General features: G+C 42.2%; 1 protein-coding gene across 3 annotated transcripts in view; it reads right to left on the bottom strand.

The window, feature by feature from the left end:
• The window catches only part of garnl3 (GTPase activating Rap/RanGAP domain like 3), a 131,149-nt gene that overhangs the window by 71,358 nt on the left and 36,725 nt on the right, over positions 1–23,066 (bottom strand). For all 3 annotated transcript variants that reach the window (XM_015943043.3, XM_015943039.3, XM_015943038.3), the window contains exon 2: positions 2,542–2,611. In XM_015943043.3, the coding sequence (XP_015798529.3) occupies positions 2,542–2,611 (70 nt within the window). The remainder of the gene's footprint in view (positions 1–2,541; positions 2,612–23,066) is intronic.

Genomic DNA, 23,066 nt, shown 5'->3' with positions numbered 1-23,066 from the left:
AATGCGACCACCCTCTTTTGCGGGGGGGGGGGGGCACAGTTGCTCCAAAGGGATTAGCGGGGCTGACATGTCTTTAGCTGTCAGAGGCGAGGGGCTCATGCGGCAATATTACTACGAGGCTAAACGCATTAGAATCGAGTTTGATCACCTTTCCCCTTTGCTCCTTGCCGCATTTACGAGGCCCACAAATTCTGATTTATCACTCTGTAATGACGCGATGGTCTGTCTTATGAAAGAGGCTATTCAAAAAGGGGGTGAAAGACAGAGGAGGTGGTAGAGAGAGTAGGAGAAGAGGATGTAGAGGAATTGGTTCAGTGAAAAGGAGGAGTTGGTTGAGAGCTCAGGGATTGGATGAGTCCCCTTTTGAGTATTTGGAGAGTTTAGTAAACTTAGCTGTTTTTGCTGAGTCTCTTTGGCATTTTAGGGGACTTACTTAAAATAGTAGCCTTCATTTTTTCTCTTTGGCAAAACTTGAGAATTTGATTAATTTGCTCTTGACCTTTGAGCGCTTGATATCGTTAAGTTAGAAGCCGATAGTGAGGCCTTTGTTGTTTGTACTTCTTTTCAGACAGAGAGCGTTGTCTTTTGGTTGTATAAGTAGTACTACCCATTAGCTCTATTTTGAGAAGCGTTTCCTTTGGTAGTTGTGTTTTATAGTTGTTTACTCATTTTAGAAAAGAGTCACCTTCAGTTAGGCCCTTTTGGTTGAAGGCCTTTGTTGAGCTTCTCTGTAATTCTCAGAGATAGTAAGATGGCGCTGGCACGGGTGCACGCTGTGAGCTGCTCGTCCTCTTTATGCACTGGTACCTTCCTTTTTACTGGTTTTTATTGGCGTTTTATTGGCTTTTATGCATTTTTGTTGTCCCTGATGCTTTTTTTGAATGGTGTGGATCCTCTGCTGACATACGATCGAGCTGCGCTGCTGAGGCTTCGTCCTTCCGTTGATGTAGAGGGCTGCGCGCGCTGGGAACCGGGCTGCGCGAGCTGGGAACCTCACGGATGGCGCTGCTGTTTGGACTGCCTGTTTGCTCTCTCCCCCCAAGCCGTGATGTGTCGGCCCTCTGCCCGCCCCAGCTCGAGAAGGAAGCATCGGAGAAGACGGGGAAAGAGAGGTAGCCGGCGCGTGAGACGTTGGCCTGGATCCCTGAAGAAGCGGCTGGCCCGATTATTTTTTTCAGCGCCTTGGGCTTCCTGACAGGGTTGCGGAAGGTGCTTTATAAATTAAGCTTTGATTGATTGATTGATTGAATATGGCTTCCTCTCCTAGTTTGTGACCCCTGTCTTGGTACTTTTAAGTTTTTGTAGAAGAAAGCTAAGTCCAATTAGGACATTTGTGTAAACATTTTTGGGTTGTGGTATAGTTACCCCAGTGGCACTCCAAAACCATACAATTAGCAAACCCCAGCCATTGTTAACATCACAGAAGAGTCTAGATATTGAACATCCCTCTCAGAACCTCCTAGACTCCAGAGGGGGATGTAACAGATTGGATGAGGTTTTACCAGGCTTCTACCTTTCAGAGGCGATAACTACTATTCCTTTTTTCAGACAAAACATTAAATCTATTGTTAGCCAAAGGAATATGAAGAGCATTTCAAACAATACGGCTAACACGTCAAACTATTAAGTCTAAAGTTGTTTTTGTCTTCATCTTAGAACCTCATTCCTAATTCCTCATGATGATTTAACGAGGACCTCTGATCAGATTTCAAATCGCTACAGCGAAATGAAAACACAAGACACCAGTGATTACATCTAACTCATCTCACACATTTCATAAAAAAGGAGTAATCTCACTCAGTGTGAAGCGACGGTGACCTAATGCTGCCTCATTCTAATTGGTGTCTACTTTTACACACACATGTATACATACACACACACACACACACACACACACACACACAACAATGCTGTGTACAGTGTGTTTCTGGTGGTGCTGATAACCAACATGTGTTATTTATTTTTATTTTTTGAAACAGTAATCTGTCACACATGTGGTGTGTGTGTCACTGCTGGATAAACCCACTACACAACTCTGGTAGGAAGCATGATCATTCAGCAGACTTCCTGCCCCTGAGGGCTATCGGGACACACGCGCGCACGCACACACACACATATATACACACACACACACACACACACACACACACACACACACACACACACACACACACACACACACACACACACACACACACACACCCTTTATAGCAACGGTGACTCAACATCTTACTAGTTAACCATAAAAACATACAAACCAGCAGCATTAAAGCAAAACCCGTGAAGTTTGAGAGTTAGATCGTAACCAGAACCGTGGCGAGCGAAGCACCTGTTGTGATCCAGGCTGGCAGAACTCATCTCTGGACCACACCCAGTGTGTCGTGACTCATCCCACCCCCACCCCTTCCACTTATCCATGAGATCAGGCAGCGATAGGAAGAGAGATAGGAACAGAGGGAGATTGTGAAGGCGAGAACTAATTATGATTACGACACACAAGGAGGGCGATTCAGTGAGAAGTGCGCCGTGGGTGGGACTTACCAGCTCGACCGACCCATAGTGTTTCCTGCTGAAGTCTCCACGCCTGCAGCCCAGGTCCTCTGAGGCAGAGCTGCAAACAAAAACACATGGTCAGACACATGGCCTTAATGCCCAAAATCACAACACATACACGCTGCACGGACACAAATGGACTACACTCATACAGAAGTTGCAGCTGAAGCATCCGAGTCTCTCTTTATCTCACTTGTTGCACCCTGGTTACTCGTTCATGCTAACGATGCTTCTCTCTCTACGTTCTTTCTCTTTGCCTGCTTCCTGTGTGTGTCTTTGTTGGTGTGTTGAGGCTGCTGGTGGCATGGCGACTGGCCGGGGGAGCAGCAGCCAGCCCAGTTCTGATTGAGATGTCAGTCCTGATTGAATTAGATTTTAGTGATAGATGTAGAGCTGCTGGGAGAGCAGACCGTTGGGTAAAAAGCAGTCAAATTCACCTTGTTATCCGCTGCAAATCAGAAATCTACAAAACATCAAAAAGAGATTTTACTTCCCCAGTGACACGGTTTTGATAACTTGTACAAAAAATAAACATCATGATGTCATCTATGGCACCGCTGTCTTGTCTTAAACTATTTAAAGACATTTGCAAACTTTAGAAAAGTTTCCACCCATTGGACAAGTAGGAAAAACACTAATGTGCTTTCTGCTCCACATTTCAAAGACGCATGAAAATTGTATGAAGCTTCTAATTTGACACTCCGATTCATTCTCCTGAATATTTCAGCTGAGCCCTCTTGATCTTTGACAGCAAATTAATAAAAAAAACAGATTCAAGTAATTGATGTCCACTATATAAAACAGTCATGTGCACACAAGGACCAGGTCACCGTGACTCAACAAAAACCTCGTCAGCAGTTCTCTGATGCAAAGGTTTAAATTGAGATTCTACATGAGGTCAAAGGTCATCAACAACTAATAATGAGCACATTTATTTCAATAAATCTGCCAAATACTAACAGAAATGCCTCTCTGTTGGGTAATCATGCACCAATAAAACCGACAGAAAAGTTATTACACCAAACTATAGAAGCGTATTATTGTCAGTGCACGGCAAAAAAGAAAGGGTTTCTCATTTTACAAGATGATAGAATACGCTACGACAAGAAAGTTTCTCGTAAAAACGTAACAATGAGATAAAAGTCAGTCAGTCGTGGCAGATGGCTATTTATAACGAGCTCCCTTCCAGTCGAGAGTGTTTCAGATGGGAGCGAAGCCATTCAATGCAATTTGTCCCGTGAGGTCATAAAATCACAAGAGAATTGCAACACCACGTGTGATTTCGGAAGTTTACACAGTAACAAGCAAGGAGAAAGACAGCAGCATGGATCCAGAAAGGTCTGTGGCTCATTGTCTGTTTTGTTTACCTCAGCTATGGAGGTTTCACAGGAAATGACGTTTGTTTTTTTACTAGTTAAGCAACTGGAAATCGGCACGTGACTTTTATTTTGAACGTTCCTTAATGCTTTACAATGCTTTTGAGTTTGACTTCCTGTCCGGCCCGACCTGAACCGCGGAGTTTGACGTGTCCTGGAAGCGTAGCGCGTAAAAAATGTACTCGAAAGTAGAGATGTGTATTGGTGAAATTCTGGCAACACGATACGTATCATGGTACCGGGGAGACGATACAATTTATCATGATATATTGCGATTCATTCAGCCAGACGATTTTAGCGTATTGTTTTTAGACAACATTTATTGTAGGAAAATTCAATAAACAGCCCAAACTGATACGTAACATGTTTAACATGACGTATTTGAACCATGACAGAGAGATTTACATTTCGATGATGGAAACAAAACCCATTGCACACTGCTGTCATCTAGTGGTCGGCGTTTGAATTGCACCAAAAGAAACGAAAATCTTTCTATAGAAATTCTTCCCAAAGTTAGATAAACAGCTTTTTAATATCAATATAATATTGCAGAAAAATATATCACAATATATTGCCAAATCGATATTTTCAGACATCCATACTTGAAAGTTAAGCCACATGTCCTTGTGCTGTATTGTGTCTGGTGGAAAGGAGGAGTGAGCCAGCTTCTTCTGGAGGTTTCTTCCTGTTAAAGGGGGGTTTTCCTCTCCACTGTTACTACATGTTCTTAGTAGGAGGGATTATTGTCAAGTCTCTGACACAACGAGTCAGTGACTCAACGTAATCTGCTGGAAAACTTACCTAATTGGAATTATGAACTGAACTCAACACACTGATAAGTAGGTTCAATTGAAATGTTTACTTTGTGTAGTGCTTTAAAACGGCTTGAAGTGAATTGGCACTATATAAATAAACTGAATTGAATTGAGATAGCTTGTAATGGTGGAAAAAGCTAAATCCCACAGGATGTTTGAGTCTCAGTCAGAAAAAACAGAGGGAGAAGATGAAGGCTGTAATTTGTCAAGAGAAACATGTTATTCCATACTTCAGTCAACCAAACGGACAAACCAGTCCTCATGAGTATGTTTAGGCCAAATTTGCGATACAGTGATCCCTCGCTACTTCGCGGTTCATTTATGGCGGATTCACGACTTCGCGGATTTTTTCTTTGGAGCCTTATTCAAGGGAAATTCGCCGATTCGCGGAATTTTTCACCGATTCGCGGTATTTTTCTGTCATGTTTTGGGGTAAGTGTCTAACCCAAGACATACAGAATCAGACTCGAGTCGAGGTAAAAGATAAATAATTTTATTTCTTTAACGATGAGGAGAACTGAGGGCGCACTGGTGATCCAGCGGAGGGTAAACCAGGAAGCGGCAAAATGCGGAAGTTCAGGGTGAATGTGGAGTTGAGCCGGGGTGATATCCAGAGGCGAATTGTAGATTTCCAGGCGGCAGAGTAGACGGATGAGGAGGACGAGGTAACGGAGAGGGAGCGTGAGCACGGTGGAGAGCGGGACGGCAGAGCGGAGTTGGTATCCAGGCAGCGAACCGGTGAGTATCTAGAAGTCTCCAAGATGGGAGCGAATCCGGAGGAGAAGCGAGTCAGGCAGTAGTTAATCATCCGGCGTGGTATCTGGATAACCATCCTCCTTTTAAAGCCGTCCCGCTAATCAGGCTGATGAGGATCAGCTGCGCTCCTTCTCCTGTTGAATAAATACTGTAAATATGGAGTCCCTACTTCGCAGATTTTCACCTATTGCGGCCAGGTCTGGAACGCATCTACCGCGATAAACGAGGGATCACTGTACTTCTGATTTCTACCTGAGGGGCAGCTGTCAATGATAACATTCTCTTCTGGTTTGTGCTTTTCACATTAATGAAAGAGTATATTTTATAAAGATGTCCCAGTATTAAATAATGATAAATGACCTGCACTTGTATAGCACCTTTCTGAGTCATAGCACTCCAAAGCACTTCATTCATCCATTCACACTCGTATAGTGATGGGCTACCAGCCGTCCTGGGGCACACTGATAGAGGAAATGCTGGCGAGCACAGACGCCACTAGTGACCATCACCAGCAGCAGGTAAAGTGCCTTGCCCAAGTACACACCAGCTGACATGACGGAGGTACCTGGGTTTGAACCTGCAAACCAACGAGTACAGGGTAAACGCCTAACCTGTGCCTCTGTTACAGAGTTGAATGTCATTATATTCGTTCTCTGTGTGGGAAATGTTTGGATGTTTCTGGTGTTACGCGTCTGTTACACGTAAACACAACTTGTCTCTCGGTAAAAAGCAGTCTGTTGCCTTGGCAACGGGGTGTGTGGAGGAGTTAGTGGAGAGAGTTAGCAAGTGTTTTTGTTGAGTAAAGCACCCATTGACTTCCCCATGTTCCGTTGTGACACTGCGTCTGTAATTCTTAAAAATTAAACATCGAGATCTGAAATAACTGCCTTGTTTGTTTCGAGTAGAACGCCACAACATGCATCTCCATTTTTCTGTTAAGATCTTTCTCATTACTATGAGATACTAACTACGTTATTACAGACATGTTCTCATTAAAACAAATTTATGTTAGTGTTTTTCCTTTAAATGAGATGTTTATCAGGTCATAATGAGAAACACTCTCCTTATGATGAGATACTGCTGCTTTATCTTTTTTCCATGAGCTGATGAAAACATACTTCTGTACCAAATAACAGGCATTGTCTATAATGCAAATCATTTATGTAAACCTGCAGAACAACTCTTCTGCATTTCAGATCCAGACCAGACTTCGACACGGACTGAAAGGCTCATGCATCGCTCTATTTTCATCCATTTCAATCATATTACGGCTAAAATTAAAAACCAATCTATTAAGCTATCTGACCCAGTGCTCTTGAAGCTTACATAAACCAACCACATATTTATTTAAATATGAAATGTTTATTTGATTAATGACACGCATGAATGATTAAACTAAAGCTAGAAAGCACAGTACAAACCCACAGACTTGAGTTCACACATGTAGTGAACGTACAAAGTTATTCTGCCACATAAAGCTCACACCAGGAAAGCAGGAAAATGATGAAAGTTGTGCCTCCAGACTGTTAAGCTCTCCAATAACCTCTGATTTTGGCAAGATCTTTTGAACAGTTAGGTTTGACACGACTGCAAAAAAATATAAAAATAAATAAAATTGAACTGCTACAGATTTAGGAAGACAGCGGATAGTAAAGGTATGGGTTGACCGTAGGGGATGCTAGGGCACCACCCCACCCGTAGGGGGTGCTAGGGCACCACCCCACCAGTCTCACAGGAAGAAGAAGAAGAAGATAGGAATCACAAAATATAGACAAATAACATGAACATTAAACTAAATGATCTATACATCATCCAGACTATAAGTGCTTTGTTTCACATGTATTTAAGTGCAGTTTAAAAATCATGTCTCACTTTTACCACGACCAAATCGTCTGGTGACGTATTTCCTTTCAGGCGCAGCAATCTTTACCATAGACCTCCGCACATGCACGCTGGATCCCCCTCCAATACAATCAGATCACAGAGGTTTGTTATCGAATTATGCGCAGAAGACCGGAGTCTGAGATCAGGATGTTCACCTGGAACCATGAGCCAATAGAATCGCTTGATGAGTTATTTGGGCTGGTTTTTGTATTAGCCAATCACAGGAAGAGAAACTGATGGAATGTGGTGTTGTGAACACTATCCAGCTGGTGAACCCCCCCCCCCCCCCCCACACACACACACACACACACACACACACACGCACACGCACACGCACACACACACACACACACACACACACACACACACACACACACACACACACACACACACACACACACACACACACATTTCTGCAAGGATACTCAACCTCAGATTTCATGCTGCTGCTCTTTTCTGAGGTTGAAGGTAGCTCAGCAACATAACCTGCAGGAAACAGAAATGTGACCTTGTGATAACCGAGTTTTGGGTTCATCCTCAAATTTAAAAAAACAAGGTGCAATTAAATTTTTAAAAAAGGAGCATAGACAGGCAAGCTGTGGTCTAGCAATACAAGATCACAGCTCTCTCTCTGAAACTCTCAAAGACCCTCACAGGAGTCCAATAACAACCCTTTTGCAATGAACTCAATCGATGAAAGACGTTTTTTGGCTTTGGAGGGAGGAATGCTGTTATTTGGTGGTAAGTGCGTTTCCTTAATCAAAGGCTTGCAATAATCTGAAGAAAATGTATTTTCATGATGTAATTGTTACAGTTAACACCTCAATAAAAGCAGTAAAAATGATTTTCCTCATGTTGAATTCATTTTTTGGTACAGTAGGCCAGCAGGGCCGCTATTATCCACACACGTTGCATGTTTCCCATCATTTGGCATGTTGCATATTATGTTTGCATGTCTGTTTGTAATCGCCAGAGGTCCCTTTTGCTTCCTTTAGCTCTGTCATCCTCTGCTTCATGCCTCCACTTAACTTATCCCTCATTTCTCTGTTAGCAGAGGGAAGCTGTAATGCATAATTCATGGTCTGGCTTTAAGAACACATTTGTATGTGCAGGATGCAACCATCACTACTTCCTTACAGTATTCAGTCTCAATCACTGGCCCATCACAGACTATTGTTTCCTCTACACAGCAGCAGCCAAGTCTGACTCTTTCTTGTCATAAATGAACCATCAAATGGGTCTGAAAAATCTAATCAGCTGGTATAAACCCAAACAATTCCTTCAAGAAACTCATTTGCTGCAACTGGTTTATGAGTTTATTTCGTTTTGAAATTATTTGAGGAAGAAATGAAAGGTGACAATCTTCAACTTTTTCAACTTGATACTCGACCATATTCAACTTTAGACTTCAAGCTGCAGTACGTAGCTTAAAGTTTCTGAAGTAACATAAAAATGCTTAAATTTGACTATCTGACCCTCTTCAATGACGTAAAATTGGTCAACTTTAATTATACTTCCCCAACGTCCATCCCCGGTTTCCGTAGCAAAAAAAATCATTTATGCGAGTCTAGTGTGATGATCACGAGAGCTGCATTTCCTTAAGAGGGAGCTACCAATCAGTGGGAAAGTGCCACAGTTCCCAGACGCCTCAATTAGCTTAGCACACCAACCTAGCTTGAATGCTAACTTGACCTGCTGCATTAAATCTGTAAACTTCAAGCTAACTGTGTGGAAGAGGAGAGAGAGTAACGAAATGGGATTCATCTTTTGTATATTAGAGCTACGTGATTAGTTTAACATTTAACGTTCAACCTTATCAGTCTGTTTAGCAGCTTCTGCAGAACCTGATGAAGGCTGAGGAGAAAATTCAGCAGTTTGAATCGGGTGTTTCTGAGCAGCAACATCACGAAAATATTACTTGTCCGTTAGCGCTACAAGGCTATTTGTGTGTGTGTTCATTGTATGTTTGTGATCTTTATTTTACCAGGAAGTCTCACAGAGATATAAAATCTCTTCTCCAAGGGAGTCCTGGTCAAGATGGCCACTAAAATGGCGTGAAAGACTAAGGATGTTTCTCAATGCCAAGGAACCTCGCCTTGATGTCTTGGCCCCGCCCTGGTTGCTTAGGAGATACGACAACAGGAACCGCCAAGATGTCATGTTCTACCGAGGCGTGTGTTCTCCGTTTGTTAGCCATTTAGCTAGCTGAGCAAGGATACATGGGAGTTGTCTTGTAACCTAGCCTTGGACAAAAATTTCCCAGAATACACCGCGGTATTTTCAAAAGGATGGCAGATCAGAAGCCAGCAGCTACTTCAGGGGCAAATTTCAAGTTTAAATATAAGTCAACTAGTTGTAGCTATTGGGCTGATACCTGAAATGTTTTTTATATCCAAATCTGTGGTTGGTTAGTTGTTTAGTAGTTGCAGCTTCGGTGGTAGCGGGTAGTAACTCGCTTATATAACAAACATTTACACAACTTAAAAAGTAAAAGGCTCATTATATATTTATATTAAAACTTATGTATAAAATATAACATTATCTCCTGTGTCACATGATGTTACGTGACCGCCTGCCTTTGCAAGACATCGCCTTGAGAGGCCAGGCACGTTGACATTTGAGAAACTCCCTAAAATACAAACATAAAACTGATAAAATGCATCACTGACAGATCATTTACAAAAGTCAATAAAATCACATATCTCTGGTATGAGGAGTGGCTTTCAGCTCCGTCCAGAAGGGGAGGAACTACAGCCACTCAAATGCCAAAATCTCCTCCTCCTCTTCTGGATGACATCACGCTATGTACCCCAGCTTCAAGGTTTTATATTCCAGGACATAAACAAACCTCAGCTGCTCTTGACTCTGGCTACAAACGAGACAAAAACAACTACAAAATAAACAAAATGTGAAATATTAAAGCTGAGGTGAGATTATTCAACAGTCTGCAGAGCAACCTCAAAGGGTAATGACTTGAAGTAATCGTCTTCTGTGTGACCTTATCAATCTCATGTAGATGTGGTGGAATTATAACCACAACGCTGCTCTGGTTCAGTGAGGTTTGTGGGTATCTCTAAAACTCTTTTAAGGTCTTAAGGCCTGGTGGCTAACTGGGCCACTGAAAAAGCTATTTAATGTCATTTCCTTATTTTTCCAGTCATTCAGTTTTAGATTTTTCTGTATTTGTGTGCTCGGGATCATGGTGCATGGCCTGATGTGGGTTGAACAGATGGGATTCAAACGCAAACACTTTTTTACGCAAATGTTTTAGTTATTAACTTAACACTCCTTTAAAGTAGCATGTTAATGCCAGATGTTAAAGGAAGGACGGAGGGTGGGAGTAGATCTGCTGCTGACACCCGTCTGAACTGGGAACAGAGGCAGTTGCAGAGCCACACGTGCACATGAGGTGGGAGGTAGTTTGTTTGTGAAACACATCATTCTCACCGACACGCTGTGTGTAAATATAAACTGAGCTTAGATGCCTCGTGCACTCAAATCAGTCACCAAGACGTCAAGCAAGTAAATGTAAACGAGCTTAGTCTTAGCTGTGTGACAGATTCTGGGATGTCTGGAAATAGTTAAAAAGTCTAAATGCATGTTTTAACATCTGGTAGCTGGATTACATGTGCATGGTAGATTAGCATAAATTAAAACTTTCCAAGTAAAATAAAAACAATTATATTTCATTTTCCCTGAGTGTAATCAAGCTTTCAGATCTCCAAAATAGTATTATTAAAGTGACAGTGTGTATTTTTCATGGCGATAGGGGGCAGTAGAAACCTAAATTTTTGCAAGCAAGCATTATTTTTGTGTTGGAGTAAGACCTTACCAATGGATGCTCATTTGGGTCAAAAAGGCCCGGGGAGTGCAAACTTCAGCAAAATGACAAGCACATGATACTCCCTTTTATCAATGGCAATGAGTGACGAGGTAAATGTTAATTGCAAATCAGTAAATGTGTTTTGAACTCAAGGGCTCCCATAGAAGAAAACATGGCATCTAATATGGTGTCGCCCAGAGACTTAGACTTAGATGGATATATGAAATGGAGTTGTGTATTTGAGATTTCTGAAACAATGAACATCTAAACTCTACAAGCAGACGAAAAGTCCTCACCGTCCTGTTTATTCTTAGCTGACTGCAGCACTATGGAGTAGAACTGCTGCTGTCAGGCTAACCCTACTAAATGACCAGATTTATGATAGTTCTTTCCTCCTGTGGGAAGTTTGTTGAACTTATAGCCCTTTTCCCTCAGTTTTCTCCATGTCTGGTTCGTTCAAAATGAAGCAAGTTCTTGGTATCAAACTGCATCTTTAAAATTCACAGACATCATATGTGAAATCCATGGCACAAAACAAGCAGATTTAGAAAAAAGCGTGTTTAGCCCCGTTAACTTGCATTCATTGTTTCGTTCTTCCGGGGACCCATTGTCTGGAAGTTGGTGGGCGTGACTTAGGCTCCCTATATTCTGACATTCAGACATCTTGCCTCTGATTGGCTAACAGCAACACAACTCTTTTACTGCCTCCATTCACTTGGCAACGTTGATGTTTTATCTCCACAAATAACAAAGCCTGAAGGAGTTTTGCCATGTTGTGGAGCTGCTAATGCTAATGGTTAGCTTCTATTAGCTTCGACACACTCTGCTCTCCTGGATGCTAAAGTCAACAACAGCTTTTGCGCAGTAATAAGCCAAAAGGTGTGTGTCCAACAATGCAATGCTTAAGGCAGAATGCTACTCTTCCTCCTCTTGGTGCTTCACACCCACTATCTGTTCACAAGCTAAAGCAGAGGCACAATCACCCACTTCTGATCATCTCATTAATTGTTGACAGTCATTTAACACATAAATAAGCTGTTCAAATTTTGTAATGCCAAAATATTAAATATTGGACCATTTTGCAACACAGAGATCCCAGTTCCACATGTTAACATGTTATCAGCTGGTGTTGCTAAATACAAGCTGCACATCATTAGAAGATAGCACATAACTCACACTGATCATCCTCCATTCAAAGCTGCTCTCAGGTTTCTACTTGAAATTTTGCAGTCAAGTGTCCAGACATTTACTTTCCGGCAGCCTAATGGACGTTGGCCAAAGAAAAGTGACTCTGAATGCTCCGACCGAAGACAAACAGTTCAGAAACACAAAGACGGTGAGATAGATCCTCATTACCCAGCAGCTTCTAAATGGTACAGAGTACAAGAAAGGCTACAAATAACACATTTCTGTCTAAATCACACATTCCATTATAAAGAAGAGACTGAACCTGGAGTGGAGGGGATTCTAAACCAGGGGTGGGCAATTCTCAACTCAACGCAACTTTATTTGTAAATCGCGCCTTACAGGCAGAAAGATGCCACCAAGGTGCTACACTGATCAAGTAAAAAACATAAAACATTAAGTCCAGAAAATAAAAACATTGTATCACAAGATACAGATGAAAATACACTGAGTACACAGATTGTGATAAGTAAAACAGTAAAAACTAGTTAGAAAGGTTAAAAGACAGATCATAAAAGTAGGTTTTTAGCCTTGCCTTAAAAACCACAGCAGAGGTGGAGGCCCTTATGCTGAAGCTCATCATGAGCTTCTGGTTCTTAAGGGCTGCTACCCAGCAGCTTTAAGTTGTTTCTCTGCACCTGGTTTGTATCTGCTGGTGATTAACAGGCTGCTGCACAGCCTAATGAGCTACTGAACAGGGAATTCATCCAGGAATCTGGTGTGTTGGAGCAGGAAAACCACTAAAACATACTGGATAGCGGCCTTCGAGGACCAGGTTAGACCACCCCTATTCAAAACGTTCCAAAGCCACCAGCTGACCCTGAGATCATTTTAATGGTTTTCTAACACAATGCCTGATCAAACACAAAACATATGAAACTGGTTGTAACATTTCCATTAAGACATACAAGTTATTGAATGGTTTGCACCAGAGAAAATCAGATAATGTCAACATGGGCAATACAACTAGAAGAAGGAGAAGTTGATGCTTTGTCCCTGCAGCCATCAACAAGTAAGAATGCTTGTTTGATATTTATTTCTTTTTCAAATTTTCTGACCACAAAAAATGGAAGATCTCATATAAAAGGGCAAATAAACATGTCAGAGATAATTCTAGCTAGCTGGATGAAAGTGGAGTTTCTGTAGCAGATCAAAAGGCTCAGGTCATCATGCTGCAGCCACACATTGGTAAGATTATGTGGTAGTTGGGTGACATTAAAAATTATTCATTAATTAACATAAATTCCATGCATTTGATTACAAAATATGATGCTCAGAAGGGGACAGTTGTTTTCACCAGACTGAGGAGCTAACAGCTAGGCTGACTGGGGTCACAAAGTGGATTGTTGTCTTGGTACAACACCTGTAAACTATCATGGTGGTCACAGCACTTTAGAAGCCTTTACACCACTTTTCATTTCACATGACACAATTAATCTGACAGAAATATTGATATTACTGCAGGAAATGCCCCGAGCTGCACTGGAGGCCGCTGCTGCTGCAAGTAAAATGGGATTCAATGCACCACCGCTGTGCAACAAATTACTTAGCTTTTAAAGAGAGAAATTCAATTTAAAAAAGGCAAAACATCATCTAAATCATAATGTTTTTAAAGAATGAACATTAATAGCATCGGGAAAATGCCTCTCTGTGTGTTTAACTCTGACTGCAGTCTAGTTTTCCGGCTTTCCTGAGCTGCAGTGCTGGAATTATCAGGATGAGGAGTGGAAGTAAAAGCTGCACCTTTTCAGCCCCATGCCTGAATTCAGCGCCTTATTGTCTCAGAATTTGGTGCAACACCTGGCTGACTGCACCCCAACCCCCCACCTTGAACTGAAAAGCATGGCATGAATAATTCATATTTTTTCCGTGTGGACACATTGTCTCCTGTCCGAGGATAAGGACAAATCAGTTTAATCAACCAGCGCTGCTATAAAGCTTTAAAAACAGAATTTAAGACCATTAAGTGTCGTTCCCTTTTAACTGGAGACTTGTGGATCCACCGACGGTAAAAAAAAGGTAATAAAACGTTCACTTTGTATATAAAAGAACTAATAAAACTCCAGAAGCTGTCACATAATTTGCGTAACGACGCTCTCTGCGCGCAACTGAGGCTGTGCGCACCGGAGCAGGTGTTTAATCCGCTCCCGGTGCGCTGCAGACAGATTACCGACAGAGACAGGCATGCAACAGATGCATTCACACAGGTATGAGAAGGTTGAGTTAGTTATTATTATTAATTTTTACCGCTGATTGAAAGTCAACAGTTTGTTAGAGGCTGGATCCACACTGTTCATGTCCCCATGCGATGTCAGTCCAGTGGACGCGGCGTCAGCAACAACAAACCGGTGCGTTTCTGCCCCCCGGTTCCTCTCTCTCCTTCTCTCCCTCTGTGTGTGTGTGTCCGTTTCCACACGTAGCTAACAGATGAGGAACATCACTGCTGCGCAAACTCCACAGCTGATCACAACCCGGCTGGTGGTGGTGCGACTCCTCCAGGCTCCTCTCACCGTGCGCTCACTGCATGATGATGATGAAGATGATGAAGCGGAACGGCTCTGTCATAGGAGCTGAGTGTTTACTGTGTTATCTCTCCCTCTCTGTCCCTCCCTCTCTCACCAACATCAATGGTGCATTACAAGTCACAACCAGTTTTTGGAGGCTCTGCATGGGGAAAAGCCTCTTTCAGAGGAGCTTCCTCTTTTATTTGTAGCTGTTACATCACAGTCAATTAAGCGGATTGTTGTCAGTAACCTGGAGCAAAGTGATGACAGGATTAAACTATTGAAAACACAACTGGAAACAAAAGATGGTTTAAGTTTGTCCCTTCATTCGTTGGGGCAGATTGTAAAGTTTTACTTAAAGGTGCAATGTGTAAGAATGACATCCTGTGGTCAAATTAGGCAACAACAGTTCAGTTTCCTAAGCAACAGAATTACTTGCATGGCTGCTGCCAATTACGGATCAGCTCCAGAAGATTCTAGGTGACAAGCAAAAGAGTCATACACAGTATGCATTTCTTTTATCTGGTTTTGGCACTCGGTGTTTTATGGTAGGGAGCACTTACTACATTTAATACGGTAATATTTCCCTGACATTACAGGAAGTGCAGTAAAAAGCCACCATAGGGAGCCTAACACCCAGAACACACCAGCTGCGAAGCAGATCGCTCCCAAAATTTGCGCTCTGCCTGTTGCTCCTCTGTTTACATCAGGCGAGAATTTCCAATGAGCGCTTCTGCTCACGCCTACTGTTTTCCAACCCCCCCCCCCCCACACACACACACACACCACCCTATATGCCCTTGCTGTGTGTGTGTGTGTGTGTGTGTCTTTGTTCATTTTCATCTCTCTAATCTGTTTAGATACACAGAAATGATCAAATTTATCAATCGCAATGTTTTATTTAGAAAAATTTCGTTATTTAGTTTTATTTATTCATGTTTTGGTTTGACTTCCTGCCAGAATTGACGCAGCTCACTCACGGCTCGCGAAAAAAATTACAGCTCACGCCGAAAAGATCGCTGCATGACACGAGCCTTCGTGGTGCTTTGCAGCTGATGTGACCGAGAGCGCAGGTTAACAAGGACGCCGAATTGAAGCACTCATTGTTCCACGGCGCTTCACAAAGCATCGTAGCGCTTCCACGTCTGATGTGTTCCAGGCGTTAGTCCCCTCCCTTTCCAGTCGGCTTATGGGTCCCTAGAAGAACGTAAAAATTGAATGCAAGTCAAATGGGCTAAAAGAGCTATTTTCTATTTCGTTTTGCCTCACGATCTTAATCTCACATGTGTTGTACTTCTATTTAAATGAAAAGCAATGACATGTTTTTCAACCACGCCCCTCACATACTTTGAGATTCAGTTGAGTACAAATCAGACATTGGCACGTCGCAAATATGACATCACCACAGAATCTCCTCTGCTCTAGCGTAGCTGCTACTTACCACATGGCCAGATTTACGGTAGTTCATTCCTTCTGAAGGAAAAATTCAAAGTTTGCTAAACTTACAGCCATTTTTGCTTTGATTTTCTCCGTGTCTGATTTGATGACGTCACTTTGGTGATGCGCATTTGTAGTCCTGGACATATTTTCACATAAAACCTTAAATAACTCTTGGCCCCGTTTGAAAAATAAGCTCGTTCTTGGTATCAAAATGTGTTTTTAAAATTCAAGGCCATCATTTGAAATCCATGGCACATAACAAATGTGATTAGAAAATAGTATTTTTAGCCCCATTGAGTTACATTTATTTTTTTTGTTTTTCCGAAGACCCATGGTTTGGAAGTAGAAGGTCGAGACTCCCTATTGACTCAATTATTCGCTTCACACATACACTTCACTGTAATATCGAGTAAAAAAATTAGCTTGAGATATTTTTAGAGCTGACTATTTGCTTCTAATTCATTGTTAGCATTGTTAGCTCAACATTAGCCAGCTCCACAGAGCAAAACAAAAAGATGCAGTGGCTTCAGCAGTACAAGAAATAACTTCTGGGTCACTCCGGTTTACTGGATTCGGCTTTTTAAACAACTCTGGAGCTTTTTGCCAGCCAGCGTCAAATTATAAATGATGGCGATGCCATGTTAGCTTGTTGCACTTACGTTTGAGAGCCAAAAGAGCTGGTTCTTTTTAATCAGCTGAGCCGTAAGAACCAGTTCTCCTAAAAGAGGCAGTGTTCCCATAACTACTCAACAACTGTTCAAACTTGGCCAATAATTGGTGAAAAGTCTGTCACAGTCTCAGATATTGAGCTGAAATTTGGTGTGTAAAAGTCATTTACGGCACACGTCCTGAGCTCTAACTAATCACACAAGACTTAGTGATGTTAGTGAGAAAAAAATGATCATTTTGCAACATAAAATGATCTCAAATTAAAACTCTGAAATGGACGGAGTTCCTTCAAGGATTGCTTTGTTTTTATTACTAACCTTGCATCAAATGGAATACTGTTACTTCTCATATTGCCATTTTAAACTGCTTTAGTAACACACTCGTGTTATCTCTTAGAAGCATGCATGCCTTAGTGGGGTGACTCATGAGTAGGGTTATAAATCACCAAACAAGAGACTGAATCCAGAGTGAGACTACTATTTTACAACATGTTTAGCTTTGGATAAGTCCATATGTTGGGTTTTCAGGCACCAGAACTGCTGGGAATTAGGCAACAACTTTACTCGGATTTAAGAGCTTATGATGGGAGGCTCTTGTGAAACACATGCAGCTGCAATCCATCAAGGAGACTTTAAAATGCCAGGGTGAATCTTATCTTAGGCCATTAATATGGTGGACCAGTCGGCTTTTTACAAGAAACATTTGAAAGGACAGCCAAGAAGGTTTTGGCATATTGTTCATGAAATAACAAATAAATACCAGCTCCAGAAAATAGCATAAAAAATAAAAATATCTACAATTTATTTGTACCTTTTGGGTTTTGACATAAAATGTTAATGCATGAAAATATCAGGTCATATACAAAATAGCATCCATAATGAGGAGATTTCTTTAAAATTATTCATTTAGTTTAAGTTTCGCATTTTAAAAAATTGCTTAAAGTTGAAAAGAAAAAAATTATTTTGCAAATGAAATATGCAAATAGCATTTACTGAAGACAGAGTATTGACACCTTAAAGGGACTTAACGGAGTTTTGAATTTTTATGCTCGCGATTGCCCCCTCAGGCCAAAAACGTAACGGCAGCTTCAATAGTAGGCTCGTGCACGAGGCGTGCATGCTGTACGTGCACACTCCTTAACGAAAATACAGCTGTGTGTGTGTGGCCCGGAGGACAGAGGACAGGAGAACGCGCAGCTAATTAATTAAATAATTTGGTTCTGTACCTTTCTCTTCAGCACCATATGTCGATGTTCAGCACAGCCAACAAAGGTTTAAGATGGGTCAGTCCGTCAGCTTCACAGAGCTTCCCTTCCCTTGCTTGAAAAATTGTTCCAAAATGAAAGTTGAACCCACATCTTTTTTATCTGTGAATTCAAAACCGTTCGGCGAGTCTCAAATAAAATTTTGGGCATCTTACTGTAAAAAATGTACCACTAATGTAAAAAATAAACTATAAATAAATTACATTCACATCAAGAATAAAACCTAGATCTTCTGCATGAGAGTCCGAAATCTAACTATGTGAGCTACACTGCCAGTAATGTCATTTATATCTGTAACTTTTATATCTTTGATAACAGTTGAAACAACGTTCAAAGAACGGTTCGGAGCGAAAATGGCTATTTTGTTGCTAATTTGCTGGAAATATCTAGAAGAAAGTAGCTAAGGGTCCTCAGAAATGTAGCTAGGTTCATCACAAGGCGTTAGATACACCCGACGACTGCAGAGTCGTCTGAGTATTTCTGTAGGTGACAGGTCTCTGATTTGTACTGGAAGTCTGAGGTGTACAGGGTGAAAAGGAATGGTGAGAGTACAGTCCCCTGTGGTGCTCCAATGTTACTGATTGCCTGGTTTGATGTGCAGTTCTTCAGCCTCACAAACTGTGGTCTGTTTGTCAGGTAGTCTTTAATCCAGGCGATAGTTGAGGCCCCCACCTGTGTCTTCTGGAGTTTCTGGCAAAGTACATCAGGCTGGATTGTGTTAAAAGCACTGGAGAAATCAAAGAGCATGACCCTGACAGTGCTGCCTGCTTTGTCCAGATGGCAGTGGGTTGGTTGAAGCAGCTGGATGATGGCATCTTCAACTCCAACTCCATGGCGATAAGCAATCTGCAGCGGGTCCTGATATGTCCTGGTTTGCTTATTCAGGAGGACCAACAGGAGTCTCTCCCGGACCTTCATGATGTGGGATGTCAGGGCAACCGGTCTGTAGTCATCATTGACTGATGGGCGAGTTTTCTTTGGAACTGGAACAAAGCAGGATGTCTTCCACAGGACTGGAACCTTCTCCTGGGCAAGGCTGAGGTTGAAGAGGTGCTGCAGAATCCCACAAAGCTGCTCTGCACAGGCCTTCAGTATCCTGGGGCTGACACCATCCGGACCTGCAGCCTTGTTCCTGTTCAGTCTCTCCAGCTGCCTCTTCACCTGACTTCTAGAGACAGATAGTTGGGAGGGGGAGGTAAATGGGGCAGCAGCATCTCCTGACTTGGTTGAAGACAGATTTATAGAACCAGAAGAGTCCATGACTGCGTTAGAAGACAAAAGAGCTGGCGTGTGACAGGAAAATGTTGGATCAGAGGAGGATGGGATGTCTGATTGGCTGGGGACAGGCGAGGAGGATGCTGGGTTTGTTCCTGAACTGAACCTATTGAAGAACTTGTTCAGTTCATTGGCTGTGTCCAGGCTGGCATCTGTGAAATCCTTCCTCTGCTTGAAGCCTGTGATCTTCTTCATCCCTGACCAGACATCTCTGATATTGTTCCTCTGTAGTTTGTTCTCCAGCTTCTTCCTGTATGCCTCCTTACTGTCTCTGATCTTGATCTTCAGTTGCTTCTGTATACTCCTCAATAATTCCCTGTCTCCCTCCTTGAAGGCTTTTTTTTTCTCATTTAGCAGATTCTTCAGTTCACTGGTGATCTAAAGTTTGTTATTAACGAAGCATCTCACTGTTCTGGTAGGTATAATGTTGTCCACACAGAAGTTTAAATAGGCAGTGACACATCCAGTCATGGCATTGATGTCCTCTTCATATCCTTGGCAGAGAGTCATCCCATCTGTGGTCTCAAAACAACCCTGGAGGGCTTCTTCAGTGTCCTGTGACCATTTTCTCACAGTTCTTCTAGTCACAGGTTGCCTCTGAACAAGTGGTTTGTATTCTGAGCAGAGAAAAACAAGATTGTGATCTGATTGTCCCAGAGGAGGTCTTGTTTTGGACATGTATGCATTCTTTACATTTGCATAACACAAATCCAATGTCTTGTTTTCTCTGGTGGAGCAGCTGACAAACTGTTGAAATGTTGGAAGTGTAGCAGAGAGCGAGGCATGATTAAAATCACCAGACATAGCCACAAATGCATTGGGGTGCTGGGTTTGTAGCTTAGCGACAACGGAACTGATGGCATCACATGTATTTTCAGCAGTGGCTGAAGGTGGAATATAAACGGTTGCCAAGACAACACTGGAGAACTCGCTTGGCAAATAATATGGGCGACAACTTACTGCCAAGAGTTCAACATCTGGGCCGCAGAGAGGACATTTCACTGAAACCTAACCTGGATGGCACCATCTGTTGTTGACAAGCACTGCCACTCCACCTCCTTTTCAGATCTCTGTCTGCTCGTACAGTCAGGAATCCTTGCAGAGAGATTCTGGAATAGGGGATATGGTCCTGCAGCCACGTCTCAGTGAAACACAGAACACTGCACTGCCGAAACTCTGGCTGAGTCCTTGAAAGGGCTTAGAGTTCCTCCATCTTGTTGACCAGTGATCTCACATTGCACATTATGATCGATGGAAGAGATGGTTTGAATGTCCTCTTTCTCTGTCTCCGTTTTGCTCCCGCTCTGCACCCACGCTTCTTGCTTTTTAGCTCATTTGGGATTTGTGGCTTCAGTTGAGGTATTATTTCAGCCTTTCCAATGTTAATCAGCTGCTCCCGATTGTAAACCAGCTTGTTGCCATGGTTATGCATCATAACAAATGCTCAAAAAGTGAAAAAAGTGAAAAAATAGCAGTAAAAATCCTCCAAGCTTCACAGCACCAGAAACAGAAAAGTAAAATGTCCAAAAAATTACCCTTTTTCTTGAGAAACTAGAAGAAAAAATGTCCAAGAAAAGGCAAAACTTACATATAGTCAACAGAGCTACTCCAACATGCCGCCCCCCAGAGCAGCGCAGTTCCGGAATGATTAAAAAAGATTTAAAAGCATTACAAAAAATATCGTCGTTATTGTCGTCTTCTTCCGCTTATCCGGGTCCAGGTCGCGGGGGCAGCATCCCAACTAGGGAGCTCCAGACCGTCCTCTCCCCGGCCTTCTCCACCAGCTCCTCCAGCAGGACCCCAAGGCGTTCCCGGACCAGATTGGTGATGTAACCTTTCCAACGTGTCCTGGGTCGACCCGGGGGCCTCCTGCCGGCAGGACATGCCCGCATGTATTACAAAAAATATAAAAAAATAAAAAGGTGTGATTAAAAAAAACGAGGAAATGGAGATAGAAAAGTGGAATTAAGAAAATGCAAAATAAGGAAAGGGTGATGATAAAAGCCACGCAAAACCCAGCTTGAACAGGTGGTTTTTCAGCTGCTAAAACCATTCCTGACAAGACACCATTTGGAGATAGTAGTTCAAGCTTTTATTGTAACACAAATTGATTACTGCAATTCCCTCCTATTTGGGGTGAGCAGGGCAAGTCTGGCAAGGCTGCAACTAGTTCAAAATGCGGCTGCAAAATTTTCAGCGGGAAAAAACTTATTTGACCATGTTTCCCTGGTCTTGGAATCCTTGCACTGGCTGCCTCTGGATGTCCGGGTTCATTTTAAAATGCTTTTATTGGTTTTTAAATCATTAAAGTGACAGTGTGTAGTTTCCTTGGCAATAGGGAGTAGTACATACTTAAATGATTGCAAGCAAGCATTACTTTTGTTTTCAAGTAAGACCTTACCAACGGATGGCCATTAGGGTCAAAAATCCCTGGGAGCACAACCTCCACCAAAATAACAAGAACATCAGATTCCCTTTCATCACTGGCAACGAGTGAAGAGGTAAATGTGTAAAGCAACAAATATTATTATTATAATATTATTATTTCTTTCATTTTTAAATCGGCTTCTGAAAATAATTTCGGCCGATCTAGACAAAATTTAATATATCAGTCGGCCTCTAGTTTAGTTATTGTTTGAAATGGAAATAAGGCTAAACTTGGTTAGACAGAACTAACAAATATAGCAAATAAAATTAGTCTGACAATGCTAACTTTTCAGGAAACAGTGGAACATTTTAATGATGGAAAAAAGAAAACAGAAAGAACTTGTCGTGTTTCAGCATGATGAGATAAAGACGAAGACTCGTAATAAAAGGAGACGTGCAAAAAATGTCAGGATCGACTAAGACCTGGAATTATTTATGTCATTTTTGTCACACACACACACACACACACACACACACACACACACACACACACACACACACACACACACACACACACACACACACACACACACACACACAACTAAAGCAGCTGTAATGGGAGCCTAAAGGTGAATCTGATATCGTCACAACAGCCAGTGAGCCACGGCTTGTGTTTGCAGCTTTGTCTACACATCTCCACACAACAATACAGACTGCAGGAATGTTCATCTCTGGCTTCACAGCACTAAGCTGCTCATTAATTTTAATCAGTAGAAGCCCCCCTCTGAGCCCCTCCCCCCACTTGCTCACCCCCACGCCACAGAAACACCTACAGCGACGAGCACATGTGACATGTTCTGTTTTATTTTTCTGTGTAAATAATCTTTAAAAATAGCTGATGTGGAAACGCAGCTGTAATCTGTAATCTGCTGCAAAAATGAGGCGTTTCCAGAAGAAACACGAGACTCAAATCAGCGTCAAGTTACAAACTGAGCAACCTGAGACACCTGGACGCCCCCACACCTCTACCCGACTCTAATTAGTGCAGAGAGATGGAATACACACACACACACACACACACACACACACACACACACACACACACACACACACACACACACACACACACACACACACACACACCTTACAGAAACT

The sequence above is a fragment of the Nothobranchius furzeri genome, chromosome 6, assembly GCF_043380555.1.
Source record: "Nothobranchius furzeri strain GRZ-AD chromosome 6, NfurGRZ-RIMD1, whole genome shotgun sequence".
Taxonomy (NCBI): domain Eukaryota; kingdom Metazoa; phylum Chordata; class Actinopteri; order Cyprinodontiformes; family Nothobranchiidae; genus Nothobranchius; species Nothobranchius furzeri.
The sequence above is the reverse complement of the archived record's forward strand: the minus strand, read 5'-3'. Positions and strand labels throughout refer to the sequence as shown.